This window comes from Mustela erminea, chromosome 7 (genome assembly GCF_009829155.1).
Source record: "Mustela erminea isolate mMusErm1 chromosome 7, mMusErm1.Pri, whole genome shotgun sequence".
NCBI lineage: Eukaryota > Metazoa > Chordata > Mammalia > Carnivora > Mustelidae > Mustela > Mustela erminea.
The window spans coordinates 29,543,059-29,564,363 of NC_045620.1; the positions used below are offsets into that span (position 1 = coordinate 29,543,059).

Here is a 21,305-nt window from a genome sequence, read left to right on the forward strand (position 1 = left end):
TTATTTATTTGTCAGAGAGAGAGTGAGCAAGAGCGAGCACAGGCAGACAGAGTGGAAGGCAGAGTCAGAGGGAGAAGCAGGCTCCCTGCAGAGCAAGGAGCCCGATGCGGGACTCGATCCCAGGACGCTGGGATCATGACCTGAGCCGAAGGCAGCTGCCTAACCAACTGAGCCACTCAGGCGTCCCTCATTTGTGAATTCTGTATTCAGCAAAACTGTCCCTCAGGAATTAAAGGGAAATAAACATTATCAGATGGTAGAAAATGAAAAGAATTTGTTGCTAGCAGATCTTTCATTAAAGATTGGCTAAAGGAAGTTCTTTGAGCAGGAGAGAAATGATAAAAGAGTCAATTGTGTAGCATCAAGAGAAAAGAAGGAACAATGGAGAGTCCTCCTGAGTGTTAGCAATCATATTTGATGACTGAATAAAAAATATAAAACTGGGGATGCCTGGGTGGCTCAGTTGGTTAAGCATTCGACTCTTGATTTCAGTTCAGGTCATGATCCTGGGGTCATATGATTGAGCCCCGTGTTGGGTTCCTCGCTCAGTGGGGTGTCTGCTTAAGATTCTTTATCTCCCTCGCCCTTCTCTCTCTCAAATAAAGTTTTTTAAAACCATCTAATACTAAATATGATGATATTTTAAGTGGTGAAGATAGGGGCTCCTGCGTGGATCAGTCAGGTGAGCATCCAGCCTTGGTTTTGGCTGGGTTTGTCATCTTGGGGCTGTGGGGTCGAGCCCCACATCAGTCTCTAGGCTGGGCAGGAAGTTTGCTTGAGATTTCCCCATGCACCGCTCCCCCCTCCTCCCAGTTCATGCGTGTACTCTCTCTCAAATAAATAAATAAGATCTTTAAAAAAATAAAATGGTGAAGATAAAGGACCTAAATGGAAGTGGTAGAACATTATTACCAGTAGATTTTTCTAAGTCACATGTGTGTATTCTGGTGCCAGTAGTAACTACGAAGAAAATACACAAAAAGATAAAAACAATATAAGTAAATCAAGACGGAATCTTAAAAAATGTTCAGATGACCCACAGAAAGACAAAAAGAGAGAAACAGAATGAGAACCAGAGAAAACAATATAAGGCAAATAATAGAGTGGCTGACTTAAGCCTTAACATATCTGTAATTACTATAAATGTAATAATTACCTAAAATGGAAATGCAAATTGGATGAAAAAATGTGATCCAACTACATGCTGCTTGTAGGAAAGTCACTTCAAATTCAACAACATATGTAGGTAGAAAGTAAAAGAATGAAAAACATATACCATGCTAGAATTAATTGAAAAAAAGAAAGGGTAGGAATGGTTATGCTAATAACTGACAGATTATGCTTTAGAGCAAAGAAAATTATAGAGATAAAAAGGAACATTGCCTAAAGATAAAATGACAGATTAAATGTTGCCAGGGGTTAAGAATGTAAAGTGGTTGTTGGGTGGGGGGAGTATGTGGGAGGGAGCTGTATGGTTACATTGGGGCAGTATGAGGAATCCTTGTGCTGGGTCCATTTAGTATTTTGACTGGTGGTAGATGCATGAACCTACACAGGTAACAGAATTGGGCAAAACTTAAACACGCATGTGAGTATAAGTAAAACTGTGGACATTTGAATAAGATTGACTTATCAACGTCAGTATTTTAGTTGTGGTATTTTACTGTAGTTGTAAAAAATGTTACCATTTAGGAAACTTGGTCAACGTATGTAAGGGATCACTCTGTATTATTTCTTATAACTGCATGCTTTCTTATATTGCGAATCTATTATCTCAACTAAAATTTAAACTGTTAAAAAGAAACAGGTTCAGGGAGCCTGAAGACATGACAGCTAACTGCAGTGTTGGGTTCTGGCTTGGAAAGAAAAAGGATATTAGTGGAGAGACAGAGGAGTCAGCCATTAGAATGATTAGAAGCAGACTTTGAAATAAATGATGGCTTTAAGAGTTTAAACAATTTCAGTAAAGAGAAAATATAAAAAAGAATTAACAGAAACTGAAGATACCAGTAACTGATTTTAGGAATCTTAGATGCAGATGGAGAGAGAATTAACGAAAAAGGTATGCTGGGAAAACATTCCTCTGCAGAAGCACTGAGAGACAGAGGGCTGAAAAATAGTCTGTCATTTGTGAACTTTCTTGTGCTCTCTCTTTTTCACACATACACAGTGGTTTTCCTTGAACCATTTGAGAGAGATCTATCTCATGGCTCTTGACCCTTTAAAATACTTTAGTGTGTATTTTCTAAAGGTAGTGATCATTTTAAGAGACTTAAGTCTTAAGGTGGTATAGTTTTTTGCCTTCAGTATGCTTAACATTGATATAGTACCTTTATCTAGTATATTGTTTGTACTACATTTTGTCAGTTGACCTAGTAATGTCCTTTTATATTATTTGCTTCCGCCCCTTCCATTACCAGATCCAGTCTAGGTTTGGGTACTGCAACTAATTGTTATGTCTCTGTAGCCTGCTTTAATGTAGAACATGGGTCAGCAAATCTTTTCTGTAAAGAACTAGATAGTAAATATTTTCTGCTTTGTCTCTGTACAGTTACTTCTGCTCTTGTAACATGAAGTAGCCATTAACAATAAGTAAGCAAAAGGGCTTGGCTATGTTCCAAAAAAATTTATTTACATGAACAATCAGGAGGCAGGATTTAGCCTAAGGACTGTAATTTGCTGACTCCTGATGTAGAACATTTCTACTGCCTTTCTTCCTTTTTAAAGAAAAATTATATTCACACTCTTTCATGGATAGATTCCCCCCCCGCCCCCGTTTTAATCCAGTTCTTTATTTTGCTTTTGTTTCGTATTTCCTCATGGTTAGATTCAAATTATACATCCTTGGTCAGAATACTGCATAGGTGAAGGTTGGCCCTACTCAGGATCTCATACCTGGAGGTGCATGATACCTCTATTTCCCTTATTTTTTATATTAATTTTATTCTCCTATTTGAGGTGTTGTCTGTCCCCCCGACCCAACTACCTATTTTATTCTTCCTTGCAACTTATAAGCAGTATGAGGGAAACACCTTAAAACCGTGCATATAAACTGCTCCTCATTAGGTTTTCCTCCTGCTTTTTTAACATCCATGGATGTTAAAAATATCTTAACACTCCTCTCAGTAATTAATAGAATAAAGATTTTAAAACACTTGTCCTAATTGACATACAGCGGATACTATACCATACAGTTACTGTGCTCTTCGAAATAATCATAAATCAAAAAGGAAATCACCCTGGGAATTTGAAATTTTGAGCTGAAAGATAATGAAAGTATTAAATATGAGAACTATGGGTACAACTAATGCAATGCTGAGAATGAAAGGGTTTTAAATGTATATACTAAATAAGAAGAAAGCGTGGAAGTCAGTGATCTGTTTTCAACTCAAGAAAATACAAAAACTGCAAAAATATACTCAGAGTCATTAGAACAGAAAAAGCAAAATTGAGGGGAGCCTGGATGGCCGTAGAGATTATTTAAATAAAATATATATGTATGAAAGAAAAGACAAAATTGATAAGCTGCTGGAGAAATTGATAAAAAAACAAATTACTGATCAATAATAAGGAGGACATCACTATAGATCCTACATGCATTGGAAAAATCGTAGGATATTAGTTAATAAGTTTATTCCAATAAATTTGAAAAATTTAGATGAAATAGCAAACTCTAGTAAGACCAACTTGCATAAAAGAGATCTCCAGGCCCAGAAGGTTTTACAAGTGAATTCTTCCAAACGTTTACAAGAGAAATGTCACCAATCTTAGACTCTCCTACAGATAGGAAAATAGGTGAAATTCCTTTCCTGTTCCAGATAATTTTGTTATCAAAGCTTAACAAATAAAAAGCAGGTCAGTTTAACTTATGAAGCTGTAAAACAGAATTAAAATATTTGCAAACTGTATCCAGCAAAATATAAAAAGAATCATGATCAACTTGGGTTTATTTGAGAAATTCAGTGTCAATTTAATATTTGAAAATCAATATCATTCACAGCATTAATAGAATAAGGGAGAAAAAGCAAATGATCATTAGATACACAGTTAAAAAAAAAAACTAGAATTCGACACTAATGTTAAAAATCTTTAGTAAACTAGGAATAGAAAGGTACTTCCTTAATCTGGTTTAAGTAAGGGTTTTACAAAGAACATATGGTGAAATACTGAAAGTTTTCCCCTGAGATTGAGAACAAGACCTCACCAGTTTTTGCCAGTCACCAGTTCTTTTCCATGTCATAACAGATTTTAACTAATTACAATAAGGCCAGAAAAATAATAAAGTCATAAATACTGGAAAGGAAAAAAATGCAAGTTTTTTTTTTTTTTTGAACAGAGGATATGCTTGTATTATTCATAGTTTTTGCCTGGGATAACCAGGAGAATGGTGGTGCTATCACAGAGATGAAAATTCCATTATTAAAAATATATATAGGTAGTATTTAATGTTTTTCAATAGTATGAGATCAGTATGACTTCTTGCGGAGAAGCAGATTGAGGTGGAGCCCTGGGGCATTCCTATAACTAGAGGCTGACTGGGACAAGAAGGTGGGCTTATCAGAGGGGACTGAGAAGAAGCTGTGAATTGAGAACGGGGGGGGGGGGATTTGGAAACCAAGTGAAGAAAGTATGTTATTTATTTATTTATTTATTTATTCTAGAGATTTTATTTATTTATTTATTTTAGAGATTTTATTTATTTATTTGACAGAGATCACAAGTAGGCAGAGAGGCAGGCAGAGAGAGATAGGAAGGGAGGCAGGCTCCCTGCTGAGCAGAGAGCCTGATATGGGGCTCCATCCCAGGACCCTGAGATCATGACCTGAGCCGAAGGCAGAGGCTTAACCTACTGAGCCACCCAGGCGCCCCAAGAAAGTATTTTAAGAAAGTGGGAGGCATGGGGTGCTGGGGTGGCTCACTCGGTTAAGTGTCTGCCTTCTGTTCCTGTCATGGTCCCCAGTCCTGGGATCAAGCTTTATGCTCAGTGGGGAGCCTGCCTCTGCCTGCCATACACCCCTGCCCCCTGCTGCTTGTGCTCCCTCTCTCTCCCTAGCAAAAATAAAGAAAATATTTTTCTTTTCTTTTTTTTCTTTCTTTCTTTCTTTCTTTCTTTTTTTTTTTTTTTTTAAAGAAAGAGGTATCAACTATTTCAAAGGCTCATATACCTTAACTAAGGGATTTTGGGGGGCTGGGGAAGTTAGGATTAAAGCTAACTAGCTGAAATGGGGTAAGAAATTAGTAGGTTAGAGAGTTGTCAGTGAGAGTAGATTATTCTCAAAACTTGCTTTAAAAGCACAGAAGTGATAATAGCACAAGTGGAACCTAAGGTAAAGGAAGTTTATTATTTTATTTTTTAAAAAAGATTTTATTTATTAGGCAGAGAAGCAGGCAGAGAGAGAGGGGGAAGCAGGCTCCCTGCTGAGCAGAGATTTCCCCCTCGGGGCTTGATCCCAGGATCCTGGGATCATGACCTGAGTTTAAGGCAGAGGCTTTAACCCACTGAGCCACTCAGGCGCCCCAAAAGTTTATTTTTTAAGAAGGAAATCTGAAAGCTCATCTCATGCTGATCCAGTAGAGAGAAGTGTGGGGTTGGGGTTGGAATCAGGTTTGTTCTGCTGGTACCCTTGATTGAGTAGAGAATTCTGGACCCAGGTAGAGGATTTAACCCTAGATGAATTTAGATAGTTTATCCATTGTAACCAGGGGAAAGCACATGCATTTAGTAATGGAAAGAAAATGTAGTTCTCCTAATTTATTTCTTCTTCTACCACTATCCACTTAGTGTCATTAAGATGCCAGGCACGCTTCTAGGCACTGGAAATAGAGAACAAAAGAGACAAAAATCTTTACCGTTATGAAGTTTACATTCCACTGGGGGAAAATACACATGAAATGAGTAAAGGAATCCACTGATCAGCAGTTGAAATTGGAAAGAGGGAAGAGGATTTGGGAAGTTGAAAGATAATAAGGCATAAAAGTGAGCTGGCCAGGAAAATGGAAGGATTGTTGTCTTATAGTGCTGAGAACCTATTTGAGATGTGTGTTTATAAATGTGAAGTGAGACCAGTCAGCACAACGTTGTGTCTCTAGTTTTAGCCAGCTACTTGGTTGCACATACAGAGTAAGCAGAGTTGGGTTCAACCAGGTTTAGAGTTTTGTTGTATGTGTAACTTGAACTTGCTAAGATGCCATTGAATGTAAAGTACACTTTTATTTTGTGTACCACTAAGAAAGAAAAATCACTTCCTTTAAACTGTGACATGCCATTGACTTTAATAGTATATCCTGATTTTTTTTTATAGATTTTTATTTATTTATTTGACAGAGAGAAATCACAAGTAGATGGAGAGGCAGGCAGAGAGAGAGAGAGGGAAGCAGGCTCTCCGCTGAGCAGAGAGCCCGATGTGGGACTCGATCCCAGGACTCTGAGATCATGACCTGAGCCTAAGGCAGCGGCTTAACCCACTGAGCCACCCAGGCGCCCAGTATATCCTGATTTCTGAACTATTAGGGGAAGAGGCTCCATCACAGAATTGGCAAAATTTGTGGTTGGGGTGGTTTTACTTGAAAGCAACAGAAAATCCAAACATAAATGGATTTTAGCCAAGAGGGATATGAGGAACATGGCAGCCTGATAAGAACATGGCAGCCTCGGTGAGTCTTGCTTCCCTGGCTCTCACAACTGCAAGCACTTTGCTTTTCTTGAACCAGCTTGCTGGGGGGACCTATAGGAAACTCTAGGATCTAGGATCTGTTGTGATCCTCCCAGACAGGGAACTGGTATATAGCCGGGCCAGTGTAGCAAGGGACAGAGACCATAAAGCTTCAGATCCTGGATGGTGTGATATAGTAGATCTTCCTGACCGCCACAAGGTCAATATGTTGCTAAGTCGATGGGGAGAATCTCACCAGAGCTTGAGACAAGGGGATTACTGGGAGAACCTGGAAGCAGCAAAGATTCATTCCTTGATGATGGAAGTATAAGATGGTGTAACCACTTAGGAAACAATTATGGCAGTTTCTTTAAATCTGATATATCAATTTTGATCCAGTGATTTCACTTTTACTTATTTATCCAAGAGGAGTGTCCACACACATCCACACAAAGTCTTGTACACTAGTGTTCTTAGCAGCTTTATTCATGTAACTATGTAATCCAAGTGTCCATCAGCAGGAGAATGAATAAACAAGCTGTGGTATATTCATGCAGTAGAATGCTACTCAGCAATGGGACGGAACCAACTACTGATACACATCATACTGAAAAGCATCAGGCTGGTCAAAAGAAGCAAGGCACAAGAGTGTCTCTGTACACTTTTATTAAATCATATTGTATAAAACTGGTCTCTCAGTGTTGGGAGAGATTAACTGCAAAGTGGTATGAAGGAACTTTGGGGGGGGTAACAGACCTGTCTTATGTGCTGCTTGGGAGGGTTCCACATGTATATACACTTGTCACAACTTAAGAAATTGTACATTTAAGATGCCATTTGTATATAAATTGCTCCTCTCTAAGATTGATTTAAAATTTTGGTTGGAAGGAAGCAAATCGGTATAGCAGTCACACAAAATGTGAAAAATTATATTATGCTGGTAAAACTGTCAGGCTAGGTTAAGAAACAAAACCTAACCATGTCCTGTTTAGAAAAAAGAAACTTTTGAAAATTTGATGAGGAAATATGAAAAATAAAGAATTGAATAAAGATCTGTGGCCCAGGAAGACAACAACAAAAAATCAGTAATTATAATAATAGACAAGATGAAACCTGAACATCAAACTATATAAATGGTTATTATCATGATAAAGGGGACAGTTTATGACAGTCTAAAAGTTACAAACTTATTTGGCTAAATAGCTAAATAAGGCAAAAATAACATGGTAAATGTGTCATGGTGTGGGATTTCAATACACCTTTCTCAGAAATAGGTCTAGTAGGTAACGGGAGAATATGAGGGAGTTGAATAGTGCATTCAATAAACTGAATTACACATGAATTAGTACTGGTTCACATTCCTACGATAGATTGTCTTTTTTTGTTGTTTTTTTTTTTAATGTCTGAGGAACTTTGATCAAAGTTTAACGATGTCCAACACACTTGACCACAAAGAAAATCTAAACAGGTGAGAAAAGTTGAGGTTTGTGGGTTTTTTTTTTTAAATAGGCCACTTTGCTTGGTAATAATACCAATATACTTTAATAATAATTAAAAAGAAATAATAATAAGGTGGCTCCTTTGAAACCTGCCTCCTATGGAGGGTTCCCCTATTTTCCCTGTATGTTTGTAGTGCAGAATCACCCCCAGTGTATTCTTGAATTGGAAACTTGGTAGAAGCAAGGAGTTACTAATTCTCTGTATCTGGTTTCCTATTGTTGAAGAGTCTTTCTGTTTCAGTCATATGCCTTTGTGTGACTGCTGGTGAAGTGAGCACAGGCAGTACCAGTGTGTGTACCTGCATCACCAGTGATAATATAAAACTTGACCTGAAAGTGTAGTTGATACTCCTGACCTTCCCCTTTCAATAAACACTCTACTGGCCATTCACTAGAACACAGAGAATTTCACGTTAACAATGTAAAAGAAACAAGAATATCTAATATGGGGGGTAGGGAGGGGACATGGAGAAGAGCATGCTCTCACGTCCTGCTCGTGCAAATGTAAATTGTTACAGCCATTTTGGAAGTAATTTGGCAGCTTGGCTAACAATTAAAATTCATCTTCCTTGGCCCAGTAATCCTCCTCCTAAGATTCTATTCTTAGAAATTAAAGCACAAGTAAGGCCATATGTATAGAGATATTTATTGCAGCAATGTGCATAATGCCAGCTGACTGAAAACAAAATGAATGTTATTAGGAGAAAGGCAGAAAAAAATGCTATCCCAGTAGGTTAGAAGATAATGCTCCATGGAAAAAATGAATGGAGACTCATACCTGTTTTGTTGAAGAGATTCTCCCAGAGTTTTGTTGGTGTGAGAAAAAGGAAGATGCAGAAAAGTTTGCATAATTGTGTAGCCAAACATTAATTGAAGAGAGCTGTGCATATATCATGGGCTCATAAGTATGAAGAAAACTAGTTAAGAATGCTTACGAGGTGGTTAAATGTTTATCTTAGTGTAGGGTGGTTGGGAGTACTTGGGGAGAGAAGTTACAAAGGGAGAATTGTCCTTCAGTTGACAAAAGGCTATCTGTGATCGTAACTATTCGTTATTTGTAAAATTATATAAATGCTAGATTTAAAGATACTCAGTGAATATTTAAAATTAAAATGATCTATTTCTTTTCTAAAAGTGATGCTGATTTGCCAAGGCCTGAGTATGTCTATGTATATGAAATACATAGAAACTCTTGGGAGCAAAACAAGCATAGTAAAAAACCAGAAAACTTTCTGAGCCAGAAGGGCCTAAATTGTGTCCACACACACACATACACAATGAACCAGTAACCAGTGGGAACTGTATTAGCCCATAAACCTGGAGAGGCCTTTGTGGTTGGTTGGTTGGTACTGCTCTTCATGGACCTTTGCATTTCTTTGGTTTATCATTCTTGGTGTTGGCTTTGTGTTCAACCCTGTAGCATGATGGCTGTGTTGCTGAGATGGACTTTGGGGCACAAATTGGTTATAACACCTATGAGAGGAAGGGGCAGGAAGCAGAATTGGGTAAAGGAAGAAGTTGAACTTCAATTCAGGCCTGACAAAGGGGAGCTTAGAGCAAAGGATTGTGTGTCAGAGTTGTTTAGTGTTGGATTGAAATGTTCCAGCCTTTCTACCCTCTCTGGTTTGAGCTGCCCTGGGCAAGGCATGACTTGGGGCAAGGCAGCTCCTGAAGAAACTGACACTGGGAGGCTGCCTGTTGATGAGGCAGTAAATCCTTCATCAAAAGGGAGATTAATGTGATATATCTCCCTGTCTACCACAGTGTCTTTCTTAAGAATGAAAAAATCGTTCCTGGAAGCTCTCCATCAAGACTTGCCTTCACATCCAAGTATTAGATTACATGCTGTGACAGAGACTAGCAGTGACCTTTTTGGCCTCTGTCCCCTTTGCTAGTAAAGGGAATCCTGATTTTTCATTGAGTACACGGTCATCTGGAATAATGGCTACATTTCCCAGCCTCCCTCTCCATTTAGATATGTCAGTAACTTTTGGCTGAGGGGATGTAAGTTGAATTGTCCTATTTGACTTAGAGGGAGGGGATGTGCATCTTGTTTTCTTTTCCTTCCTGCTGTGGGAATAAAAGCTGGAGTTGAGCAGCTGTCTTGGATTATTAGGTGGAAGCCACATGTTGAGGATGACAGGGCAACAAGGTAGAAGAGCATTAGGTCCCTGTCTATAACCTATTGGTTATAGAATTCCCTTATGTGCTCTGTATTTCTTTGGACTTTATATCTTGGTTAAGCCATTACAATTTACATTTTTCTGTCAGCTGGGCTAGAACCTAATCTTAACTGATACACATTTCTAGTCAGTTATTGGCAGGGAACACACAACACCATGATTGGCTCAAACTAACAATTTGGGGGTAAAATGGATATTGGGAATAAGTCATGGAGATATCAATATCCAGGTAAGTATGGCAGAGGGAGAGAAGGGGAAAGAAGCCAAGGGATTTGCAGGTGATGATAATCTTAACTAGGTAAGGGGAAAGTCAAGTGTGTGGGTTGTGAGTGATGAACAGGAAGAAATCAGTGGATTGGAGTTCCCCATAGGGCTGATGACTTCCTGGAAAAGGGGAAATGAACTTGAGACAAAAGATATGGTGGTCATAGCATAGGATGCCTAAAATGAAGATTTTGGTGCTTTTGCTCTCACAAATAATGGCGGGGCCCAGAGGAGTGGATGGCTCATGTGGAGTGGAGGAAAAGACCATTAATGGTGAAGTTAAGAAATGGAGAGCTGGAGTTCTGATTGAAACATCTTGAATGTTGATGTAGTTGAATGGAAGGCAGTGAGCTAGATGCTAGTATCGGTGGGTGAGAAGGAGTAACTGGGATGCCAGTAGTTAACTCAGAAAGTAAGGGAGGCAGATCCAGAGGAGAACATCTGTTTCAGAAAGGCTGACACTGGTGATGGAAGAGGGAGGAAAAATCATCTAGAAACAGCAGTGAGGAAGGAAATAGCATCCTTCTTAAATATTAAAAAGTTATATATAGCAAAAGATAACAGACACAAAATATAAAGAAAAAAGTAAACTGAGAAAATATATTTATAGTGTATTTAAAATGCAGATGGGAGCTCCTTAATATAAAAAGAGCTCCTAAACATTAATTTGAAAAAGACAACTTGGTGGCAGAGTGGGCGCAGAATATGGAATTTTAATTCACAAAGGAGAAATGCAAATGACCAAAACATATGAGAAGATATTCAAGCTTCAGGGTTAGTAGCAGTCCAAACATTAATGAGATATGAGGATATGCCTATCATATTGGCAAGACCTAAAAATACTGACAAACTTCAGACTTGGCAGGAGTGAGGGAAGACGGGTTCTGGAGGACACTGCTCATGGTGTGTGGTAGATTGCTTTCAGAAGAAGATGAGTGTGATGGGTCCATTGTGTGTTGTAGCTTGATGTGCTTGCCCATCTCAGTTGTGTTCCCCACAGTGTTACTGTATTAGATACAGTTGTACCTGTAACTGTGTGATCTTACTTTTTAAAAACCAACTGATATTTATAAGTAAGTTCTTGTAGCCATTTTCATGGTACAAAGTATGGATTTCTTGTTGTAGCTAGAAAGATTTAGGTATGTTTTTGCTTATTCCTGTTAGTTTTAGTGTATTTGTACCCCCTTTTCTTAAGTTTATGGCAAGTATTCTTTTCACCCAGATTAGTATACTCTAACTATCCAGTGATTCTCTTCTGGTTATGCATTAATATACCACTATGTTTAACTTTTAAGAAAGATAATGATATGTGAAATTTTGATGGACCTAAGTGTTTTGTTTTTTTTTTTTAATTTGCCTTACAGACTAACTGGATCTTCTGGGTTTGTGACAGATGGACCTGGAAATTATAAATATAAAACGAAGTGCACATGGCTCATTGAAGGACAGTAAGTAGTAATGCCCGTTTTATTTTCCAAGCTCAGTGTGGCATTACTTTTTTTTATAAGCAAAATTAACAATCTGTAAAATAAAGTATTTAAAATGTATTTTATTTGATAACTTTTCATCTGACAAGTGAATTTATTTTTCTTAAGATTCATTGTTAATCTGAAAAAAAGTTTTTTGTCCATTTAAAGCTGTGAATGAATTATTCATACCAGAAATTTGTATATTCAATTATAATCGTTAAAACTTGAATATTTGAAATGGTTTGCTTAAAGCAGTAGACAATTACAGTATTATAACATTTTTGTAAGTGCCTTTTTTTATTGTGGGCAGGAAAATAAAAATAACTGTTACTGTTCAAATGGCTTCTTCTCTGGGCCTCCTATACCCTCCAGCTCTTGCCTTTTCCTTCTTCTCTCATGGCTTTTTTTTTTTTTTTAAAGTAGGATCCATGCTGGACATGGAGCCCAGTGTGGGGCTTGAGCTCGTGACTCTGAGATCAAGACCTGAGCCAGAATCAAGAATCAGTTACTTATTTGTCTGAGCCACCCAGGCACCTCTCTTTATGGCAGATCTTTAAAGCAACGTGTCTCAAACTTTGTGGTCTTAGGACCCCTTTACGTTCTTAAATTTTGAGATTTCCAAATAATTTTTGTTTGTATGGATTATATCTATGTTTATTATTATTATTATAAATTAATATCAAAGAAATTCTTCATTAAATCATTTAAAAACCTACTACATGTCAGCCCATGTGACATTTCTATGAAAAAATAAACCCTATATTTTTTAAAAAATCAGTGAAAAGAATGGTATTGTTTTACATTTTTATAAATTTCTTCTGTGGCTCGATAGAAGATAGCTAGATTATTATATTTTCTTCTGCATTCACTTTGTTACAGTATGTTATTGTGGATGAAGTATGTGAAGAAAATTAGTCTTGAATATGTAGTAGAAAAAGGAAGGAGATTTTGATAACCCTTTTAAATAATTTTGGATGGTCTCTTGATACACCATCAAACATCAAAGCTTGACAAGTGGTAATTTCTTTAAAGTGAATTGCAGTGTGGAATCTGAAACAGTGTTCAATGTTCATGAACTTCGGGAACTTAAGTTAAAATCTGTTGGTTTTCTTATGCTCTGGAATGGCTCTTTAACCCTTGGATGGTTCTGTAACAGAACATATGGGTTATTTGGAAACTCGTAGTTCTCTGAATTATGCAGATCGTTTAAATTTTGATATATTTCATGACATAACATGAAAAGAAATCACTTGGTTAACGTCACCATTAATCTCATTGGAAAGTTCGAAGCACCGGGAAGTTGCATCTGGGTGGCAGATGCAAATTTTCCATAACTCTAATTATTGCTTGAAAGCGTACTTTTTATCTTTGGCACCAAATACTGTCAGTTGTTTTCTTTGAAGTGACAGACTTGCTTTGTTCATTTTTTTTCAAAAAGTATCTAGCAGATATACAAGTCTGAGTAACCATAGTTTGTTAGTTCTTTTTTTTTTTTTTTAAGATTTTATTTATTTATTTGACAGAGATCACAAGTAGGCAGAGAGGTAGGTAGAAAGAGAGGTAGAAGCAGGCTCCCTGCTGAGCAGAGATCCTGATATGGGGCTCCATCCCAGGACCCTGGGATCATGACTTGAGCTGAAGGCAGAGGCTTTTAAACCACTGAGCCACCCAGGCACCCTGTTAGTTGTTCTTTTAAGTAAAAACGATAGATGGCGTTCTGGGAAAAAGAGCAATTGGTTCAGCTCACCACCCAAACGATTGCAAGAGTGATTTTCCTTGAGACCACTGTCCTGTGCTGGGCTGTAGAAGTGCTTTTTCCGTACTTCCTCTCCTGTCCTGTTAAATATTCAAAAGTTGTGTACTCGTGGTTCAAGACAATGACATTAATCATTTTTACCACTTAATATAGATACCCTTACACAAAACCCATTTTTCCTTTTCCGTGAGCGTGTAGTGGTGAAGAATAACGGGGATTACTGTTCCAGTTTGGTGCTTCTGCCTCCCTCTGTCCCAAGGTGCTGGCAGTATCTTTCTCCCCGCATCGCTCCGCACCTTGTAAATACCAACGTGCTGATAAAGGCACGTGATATTTTAGGATTATCATGAACATAGATTTGACCTCCTAGACCGCCTCGAAGAGTCTCAGGGCCCCTCCCAGCATCGTGAGGCCCACAGCTCCAGAACTGCTGCTTTAAGGAGTTGTTTGCCCCTATGCTTTCTATTAGTTCATTCCGATCTGACGTCCTGCTGTAGCAGTCCTCTGAAGGTGCTCCTGGTTGGTCCTCCTCAGCCTAAGGGGTGCTCCTGGTTGGTCCTAAGGAAAACCTTTAACTCCTCTTTCCCCTTATCCCCATATTCAGCCTGTCAGTAAGTTCTGCCTGTTTTCCCTCTAGAATGCCTTCCCAGTCCATCTACCTTCTCCTTTTCATCTTCATCTCTGCCATTGCAAGACACCAACCATCCTGTCTTTCCTGGGCCACCGTGATAGCCTTGAAATTGGCCTCCCGGCTTTTGCTGTTGCACCTTGCCCATCTCTCACTTCTCATCTCGTGTGGTGTCCTCTGTTTTCTGTTGCAGACACACTGATTTTTTTCATGTTGCTTGGACACATCAACCTCTTTCTCACTCGGATTTAAGACTGTACTGTTCCCTGTGTCCGAAACATGGTTCCCTATCCGTCTCACATGGCTTATCTATTGTTCTCAAATCTTCTAGAGGTTTCTGGGGGTAATTCCCTACCACCTGTTGTACACATCACTTTCCTTTCATGTCTTCACAGGAGCCATCATCAGCTGAGTTAACTTGTTTATGAACTTACTTAGTTGTTTGCTTAGAGATGTTAGCTAGATGAGTGTGGAGTAGAGGGAAGGCCTAAGGCTGGAGACATATAATTGGGCATCGCCAGGATATAAACAGTGTTGATATTACCAAGAGGTTTTTGAGTGGAGTGTTTGGGTGGAAGCCAGGTTTGAGAGCAAAGAGGGTGAGTGGGATGTGAGGAAACAGAGAAAGCAAAGTCTTGTGTGGAGCTTCACTGTCTTCAGCAGAGAGAGGTAATAGCTGGAAGGAGAGTTGAGATTTGACATTTTTATGTTTTGTTATTTTTGGTAAAATACGTGATACTTAAAGAGATTAAAATGAGGATGTGGAAAGTTCCAGATGAGAGGGAGATGTGGGGTGTTTGAAAGATGGACAGAGGAGTGGGTGGGTGTATCTGTTTTGGAAAATGGGGAATTGGGAGATTTTTGTCTGGGTGCTGAGCTTAAGCAGGGAGGTGGCACCAAATGGTTTGAAATAGTAATTGGGAGTGAGCAGCAGTTGTGGAGAAGGAGAGAGAGAATGAGTGGCATTGCTGGCAGAATTGAAGTACCAGTTGGAAGTTGGTAAGCTGTGACCTGTCCTGAAACCAGCCTACCTAGTGGTCTTGAGGACCTCTAGAGGACCAGTGATAGGCTTAGTTTTCTTGGCATTTAATCTCAGTCAAAGAGGATAACTGGTGTCCTCTAGACCAGGCCTTGGCCAGGTAGTTGTATGGAAAGGCAGAAGGGTAGGCAAGTATAGAGAACTGTCGGTTGTGTTTGTGAAATGACGTGGTGTGGAATTTGAAGTTGGGTAAGGAAGGAAGTGCAGAAACGGAAGGGCTAATGGGTTGGCTCACAACCTGTTTAAAAACAGCCACTGTAGGTGTGCCTGGGTGGCTCAGTGGGTTAAGCCTCTGCCTTTGGCTCGGGGTCCTGAGATTGAGCCCTACGTCCAGCTCTCTGCTCAGTGGGGAGCCTGCTTCCTCTTCTCTCTCTGCTTGCCTCTCTGCCTGCTTGTGATCTCTGTCAAATAAATAAATAAATAAATAAAAATCTTAAAAAAAAAAAAAAACCCAACAAAAAACAGCCACTGTACAGACTGTAAGGCCCAGAGAGGCATAGGTCAGGGTGATTTTGTTTACCATCGTGTGCTTCGTGGTCTCTTACACACAGTAAATAGGAAATAAATCTTCAACATATGAAGGAATGTCATTTATCTACTATTCATTTCTTCTCTCCCTGTAAGTTCTTTAAAAATCGATCTTTCTCCAGTTTCTTCTCAAATGTTTTATAGTTATGATGATTATTATAAACTGCCTCTCTTGTTCTTTTCAGGCCAAATAGAATAATGAGACTCCGTTTCAATCATTTTGCTACAGAGTGTAGTTGGGACCATTTATATGTTTATGATGGAGACTCAATTTATGCACCACTAGTTGCTGCCTTTAGGTAAGTTTCGTCACATAAGTAATAGTTAATCATTATTTGATTTCTGAATTCAGACTTACCTCCTAGATTGCAAACTCTTATGGTCACTTACCACCTTTATTTCATGGAGAAGGTGCTAGTTCTGGAGTCCTCTGTCACTTGTGCTCTAGGCCTGACTTAGTTTCCTGTAGCCACTGGGTAAGTTTCTGGGCTGAGTATTGGACCTCTTGTTTCAGTTTCCTCATCTATAAAATTGTGGCAGTCGTATCAAGTTTACTCACTTCTTATGGTGGTGGTGCAGTTTACATTTAAAAAATGTTTTGTGAGTAATATATTGGGTATTATTTCTATGAAAAATTTGGATCATGAACCAGTCACCTTGATCCTTGGGGTCCTCATCACGTAGGCCTTTCAGGAATTATTTGTTGAATTCGATCAAGTGTGTGTGTGTGTGTGTGTGTGTGTGTGTGTATTTATGTATATGCATTAATATGGCTGAGGAGGACTTTTTGGAAGAATACACAGAAAATGAAGAGTAACCTGTGGGAAGAGAGGAAAATGCCGATTATGGTTTTTTTTTTGGACAAGTGTATTCTTGATTAGTAGTTAAATGAAACAGCTTAACAATAACTATGTGGAGTGTTCTCTGTTGTTTTGGCATTTTTGTTTTTATTAACAGTAAGTAGCTTTGTTGTTTATTATGTTTTTGACTACGTGGGAATTCCAAACCATCCATTTTTCTTCCTTTTACTTCATAGAGAATTTATAAAATGTATTTTTCTATATATAGCTATAGAGAGCCATAGCTGTCATTTTTTTCATCTGCAGCTGACTTTCTGGATTTCTTCTGACATTTTATTTCCCTGACGTTAAAAAGATATCAATTCAACAAATATATTTTGTATTCCTCACGTGGGGTTAGTCTTGACGTTTCATATCAGTGAGGAGATAACAGAGAATAAACAGTACACAACGGCCCAAGGACACAGGAAATCAGGGGACTAATGTGCCTTATTTCCTCGACTTCCTTCGGCTTAGAATTCTCTCCATCGTATCTTTAAACTAAGAACCAAGGTCATTTTCTGGGTTTCAGAGGTTCACCAATAGAGCCAAAGAATAGGGTAGATAGGCATGCTAAGCAGTGAAATGTCATCATCCAAGTGTGGGGAGTACATATTTTTATGCCAGAATTTGAAGCATACCTTGGGTTATGTCAAGAGGCACCCCAAACTTCAATAAGCATGAAGACTGTCTATAATAGGATGTTTCCATGATAACACTTGCTGGGAGTTCTGGGGGTTCACTCAACACTGAGTTCATGACTCAGAATTCCTGGAGTCCCTATTATGTGCCGGGCACTCTGACTCAGTTTGCCAGTGGCCCTTGTGGGAACTTCAGCCAAGCAGGTGCATCGCCTTGTGGCTCCCCTGGACTGTATAGCTGATGAGCACACACGTGAAGCAACAGCAGCAACAAAGCAAGCAGGAGGCTGTAATTTTTCAGGTCAGTGACTTCTGAGAGAAGGCAAAGTATATGTACAAATAGCTGGAAGGGTTTTATGGCTCTCTATAAAAGCTCATTAACTAATAATATAAATTAACACATGGATTATTTTAAAATTTAAACTAATAACATATTTAGTTTGAAGTTTCTGAAATAACAGTGAACAAATATGTGTTCGAAAATTGAAATTTGCCTGCAACATGAAACCCCTAGAAGCAGTGATGTGCAGAACACCTTGAAAACCACTGTTGAAGCCATGAGGGCACTGGCACAAGATGGGGGCTGAGGAGGGCTGTTGGGTCAGGAGAGCTTTGGGGGGAAGAGTCAAACCCATGGTGACCTGCAGGCAGAGGAGGAGGCCGAATGGTGGGAGCCTGTGGGCACAAGGCCCAGCTAATGAGAACCCGTGGGATTCCGAAGGTGGGGACTGTGGATGTCATTTTTTCCCAAGTCTCTCTGTCAACTCGGAGCAACTCAACGTGCTCTAGTTCTCAGTTTCTGCTGCCTCAGGTCCCAGTGCTCTACTGTGCTTTCTCTGAACTCCAAAGTTCCATTTGATTCTGAATTGGCTGATGGCCTTTATCTTTGAAATATTGAAGTTCTGAATAAAATTTGTGTATCAGACCAGGTTCCGTTAGCAGACAGATCTGAGAGCCGCGGGGGCGGCAGGATTCTTCCAGCTCTACCACATTCTGTCTGTGGGACACCAACTTTCACAGATGTGTCAACAGAGCACCTCTGTGAACAGCCCTTCTGCTAGGGGCTGTCGCAGAGTGGGGAGTGGTGGTGGAGCGGGGGGAAGAGATTTCTCTTCTGAGAACTTTCTTCATCAGAACATTATTCTTTGGAGAGTTGGTGGTTTTTTCTGGCCGGTGGGGAGGCATCTATTCATAGGGCAATTGTTGAGACTGTGACAGAGAGCTATTAGAAGAGCTTCATGAGAACAGGAATCCATCAGTTGTCCGGCACTCTGCTGACCCAGCCGTGGTCAGACCATGGCACACAGAGAAGCCGTCAAAGGCAGGTACCTCGCAGGTTCGTGGATCTTTCCACCAGGACCTAATCCTAACCCCAGCCCCGTCGCCAGACTCTGAGCTTGAACTTGAAGAATCTGGCTTCCCTTCCCCATCTCCCTGCCCCCGGGGGGCATCTCATCTTGCAAGGAGACAGGTGTGTCAAATCTAGGGTTGCCAGGAAGCTCGACTGGTGTAGTTGGTGAAGGCAGGGTGTGCCCCAGGTGTGTTCAGAGAACCCAATTCTGCCTGGCACCATTCTACTGAATTAAAAAATATCTTTGAACAGTGGTTTTCAAAAATTGTTCTGAACAGTGGTTTAAAATATAAGATTATACTGAACCCGAGGGCAGGCAGTTCTTGATTGGCTCAAGCTGAACATGTGGCTGCCCCCTAAGCCTTGGCTGAGTGTATTTATCTACCTGGGGGTAGGAGAGGGGGAGGGAGGTGGGAGGGAGGTGGGAGGCGGCTCGTGGTGACAGTTGAATGGCACGCCTGCAGCATCGCTTTCTCACCCACGCACTTTCCATTGCCTTGTGTGCTGGGCCGAGGCTGTTTGTATTTATTTACCCTGTAGAAGTTTATTTTTGTCATAAACGGGTTGTTTTATTTTCACTGGGAGAAAGTGGCACATTCCAAAGCTGTCACAATGTCAGGTTTTCAAAGTGAAAAGAAGCCAGTGCCTGAGTTTCTCTGACAGTGAGGAAGCTGACCCCCTTTCTCCAGCATCACGTTTATCTGGTGCACGCAGCCCTCCACCCCTGCCGTGTGACTCTGCCCTTCCTCCCTCCGCCCAGCCTACTGTTCTGTCCCGCACACTTAAATGTCCCCATCATATGAGTAATAAACACCATGAGCCATCACTTACTGAGCACCTGCTAGTGTGAAGCAGTGTTTCAGGACTTATGTGCTGTAATAGTTTGTTATATCGCTGTGAGGCAGGCAGGATTTCCTCCTGTGCACTTTGAGGACACTGAGGTTCCCAGATGTCTGTGACATGCCCAGGCATGTGGATTGAGGATTGGTGTTCCCATCTCTGGTCCTGACGCTCATGCTAGGAGAAGAGTGTGGGTTTTCTGCATGTGATGAAGCCCCTAGTCATTCCTGAGGCAGTATTTCTTCTGGGAAGATTACTTCCAACATACCTGTTTCGAGGTGGCCCTCTAACAGGTACGTCCCTGCTCAGCATTTCAAGGGGTTTTGGTACATGAAATTGATGAAAGCATGATCACAGTTGAAACCTTCATGTAGGTCTCTAACAAAGGCCACCTTTCCCGAGAGACCTTCTCTAGCTTCCCCTTTCTAAAGTAGCACCTTTTGTGCTTTCACTGTTTTATTCTTAGTATTTATCTCTGCCTGGTGTTACATATAAACACCTGTGTGTCGGGGCGGGGGTGGGGGTATATCTAGGCTCACTTGTCATTTCCCTGATGTGACTTTCATGGAGGCAGGGAGTTCTTCACTGCCATGTTTCTGGTGCCTAGAACTGTGGCTTACATGCAGCATCAGTAAATATTGGTTAGCTGACTACACAGTGCAAAATACTTCTCTGTTTTGTAAACTTGGAGCACCTTCGGAGTTCTTGAGTTCCTAGAATTCTATCTTTATATTTAAAATCTTACTGAATGAAAATCCCATCCCTTCCTCCTCATTTCCTGCTTCTATATTCTTCCAATTAATTATTTTTATATGCACTTACCTAATATGTGTAAATGTACACATATGCTAGGCCCATTGTTTTGCAGCTTGTTTTTTCCCCTACTTACTGGAATGCCTTGTCGAGCTCCTTGTTAGTTCTACAGACTTACAGATACGGAATGATTCGTCATCTGACTCCCTGCAGATTCGTATTTAGGTGGTTGTCTTCTTCCTCTTTATCCTCCTCCTTTTTTTTTTTGAAGATTTTATTTGTTTATTTGACACGAAGAGACACAGTGAGAGAGGGAACACAAGCAGGGAGAGTGGGAGAGGGAGAAGCAGGCTTCCCGCTGAGTAGGGAGCCCAATCCGGGGCTCAATCCCAGGACCCTGGGATCATGACCTGAGCTGAAGGCAGATGCTTAACGACTGAGCCACCCATGCGCCCCTTCCTCCTCCTTTTTTATTAAGTAATCACTATGCTCAACGTGGAGCTTAACTCATGACCCCTAGATCAAGAGTCACATGCCCTACCAGCTGAGCCAGCCAGGTGCCCCTAGGTGATTTTCAAGCTTTTGCCAGTCTGAATAGTGCTACAGTGAGGACTGTTGTATATTTGTGTTTGTGTACATGAACAGGTATTAGTTCTACAAAGAACTTAGAATTGCTAGGTCACAGTGAATGACTGTCGAAGACTGTCATAGGGCCTGATGGGGAGTTTATGTGGTGTGTGCTATAGGAAAGCAAGGAGACTAGTGTGGCTGGGGTTGAGTGAGTGAAGGGAAGAGAGTAATAGATGAAATGTTTGTTCGTTGGATGGGGCTGTGTGTGTGGAGCAGATTGCATAGGACCTGG

General features: G+C 40.1%; 1 protein-coding gene across 3 annotated transcripts in view; it reads left to right on the top strand.

The window, feature by feature from the left end:
* The window catches only part of ATRN (attractin), a 148,365-nt gene that overhangs the window by 24,642 nt on the left and 102,418 nt on the right, over positions 1-21,305 (top strand). For all 3 annotated transcript variants that reach the window (XM_032351276.1, XM_032351274.1, XM_032351275.1), the window contains exons 2-3: positions 11,964-12,047; positions 16,205-16,318. In XM_032351276.1, coding sequence (XP_032207167.1) covers positions 11,964-12,047; positions 16,205-16,318 — 198 coding nt within the window. The remainder of the gene's footprint in view (positions 1-11,963; positions 12,048-16,204; positions 16,319-21,305) is intronic.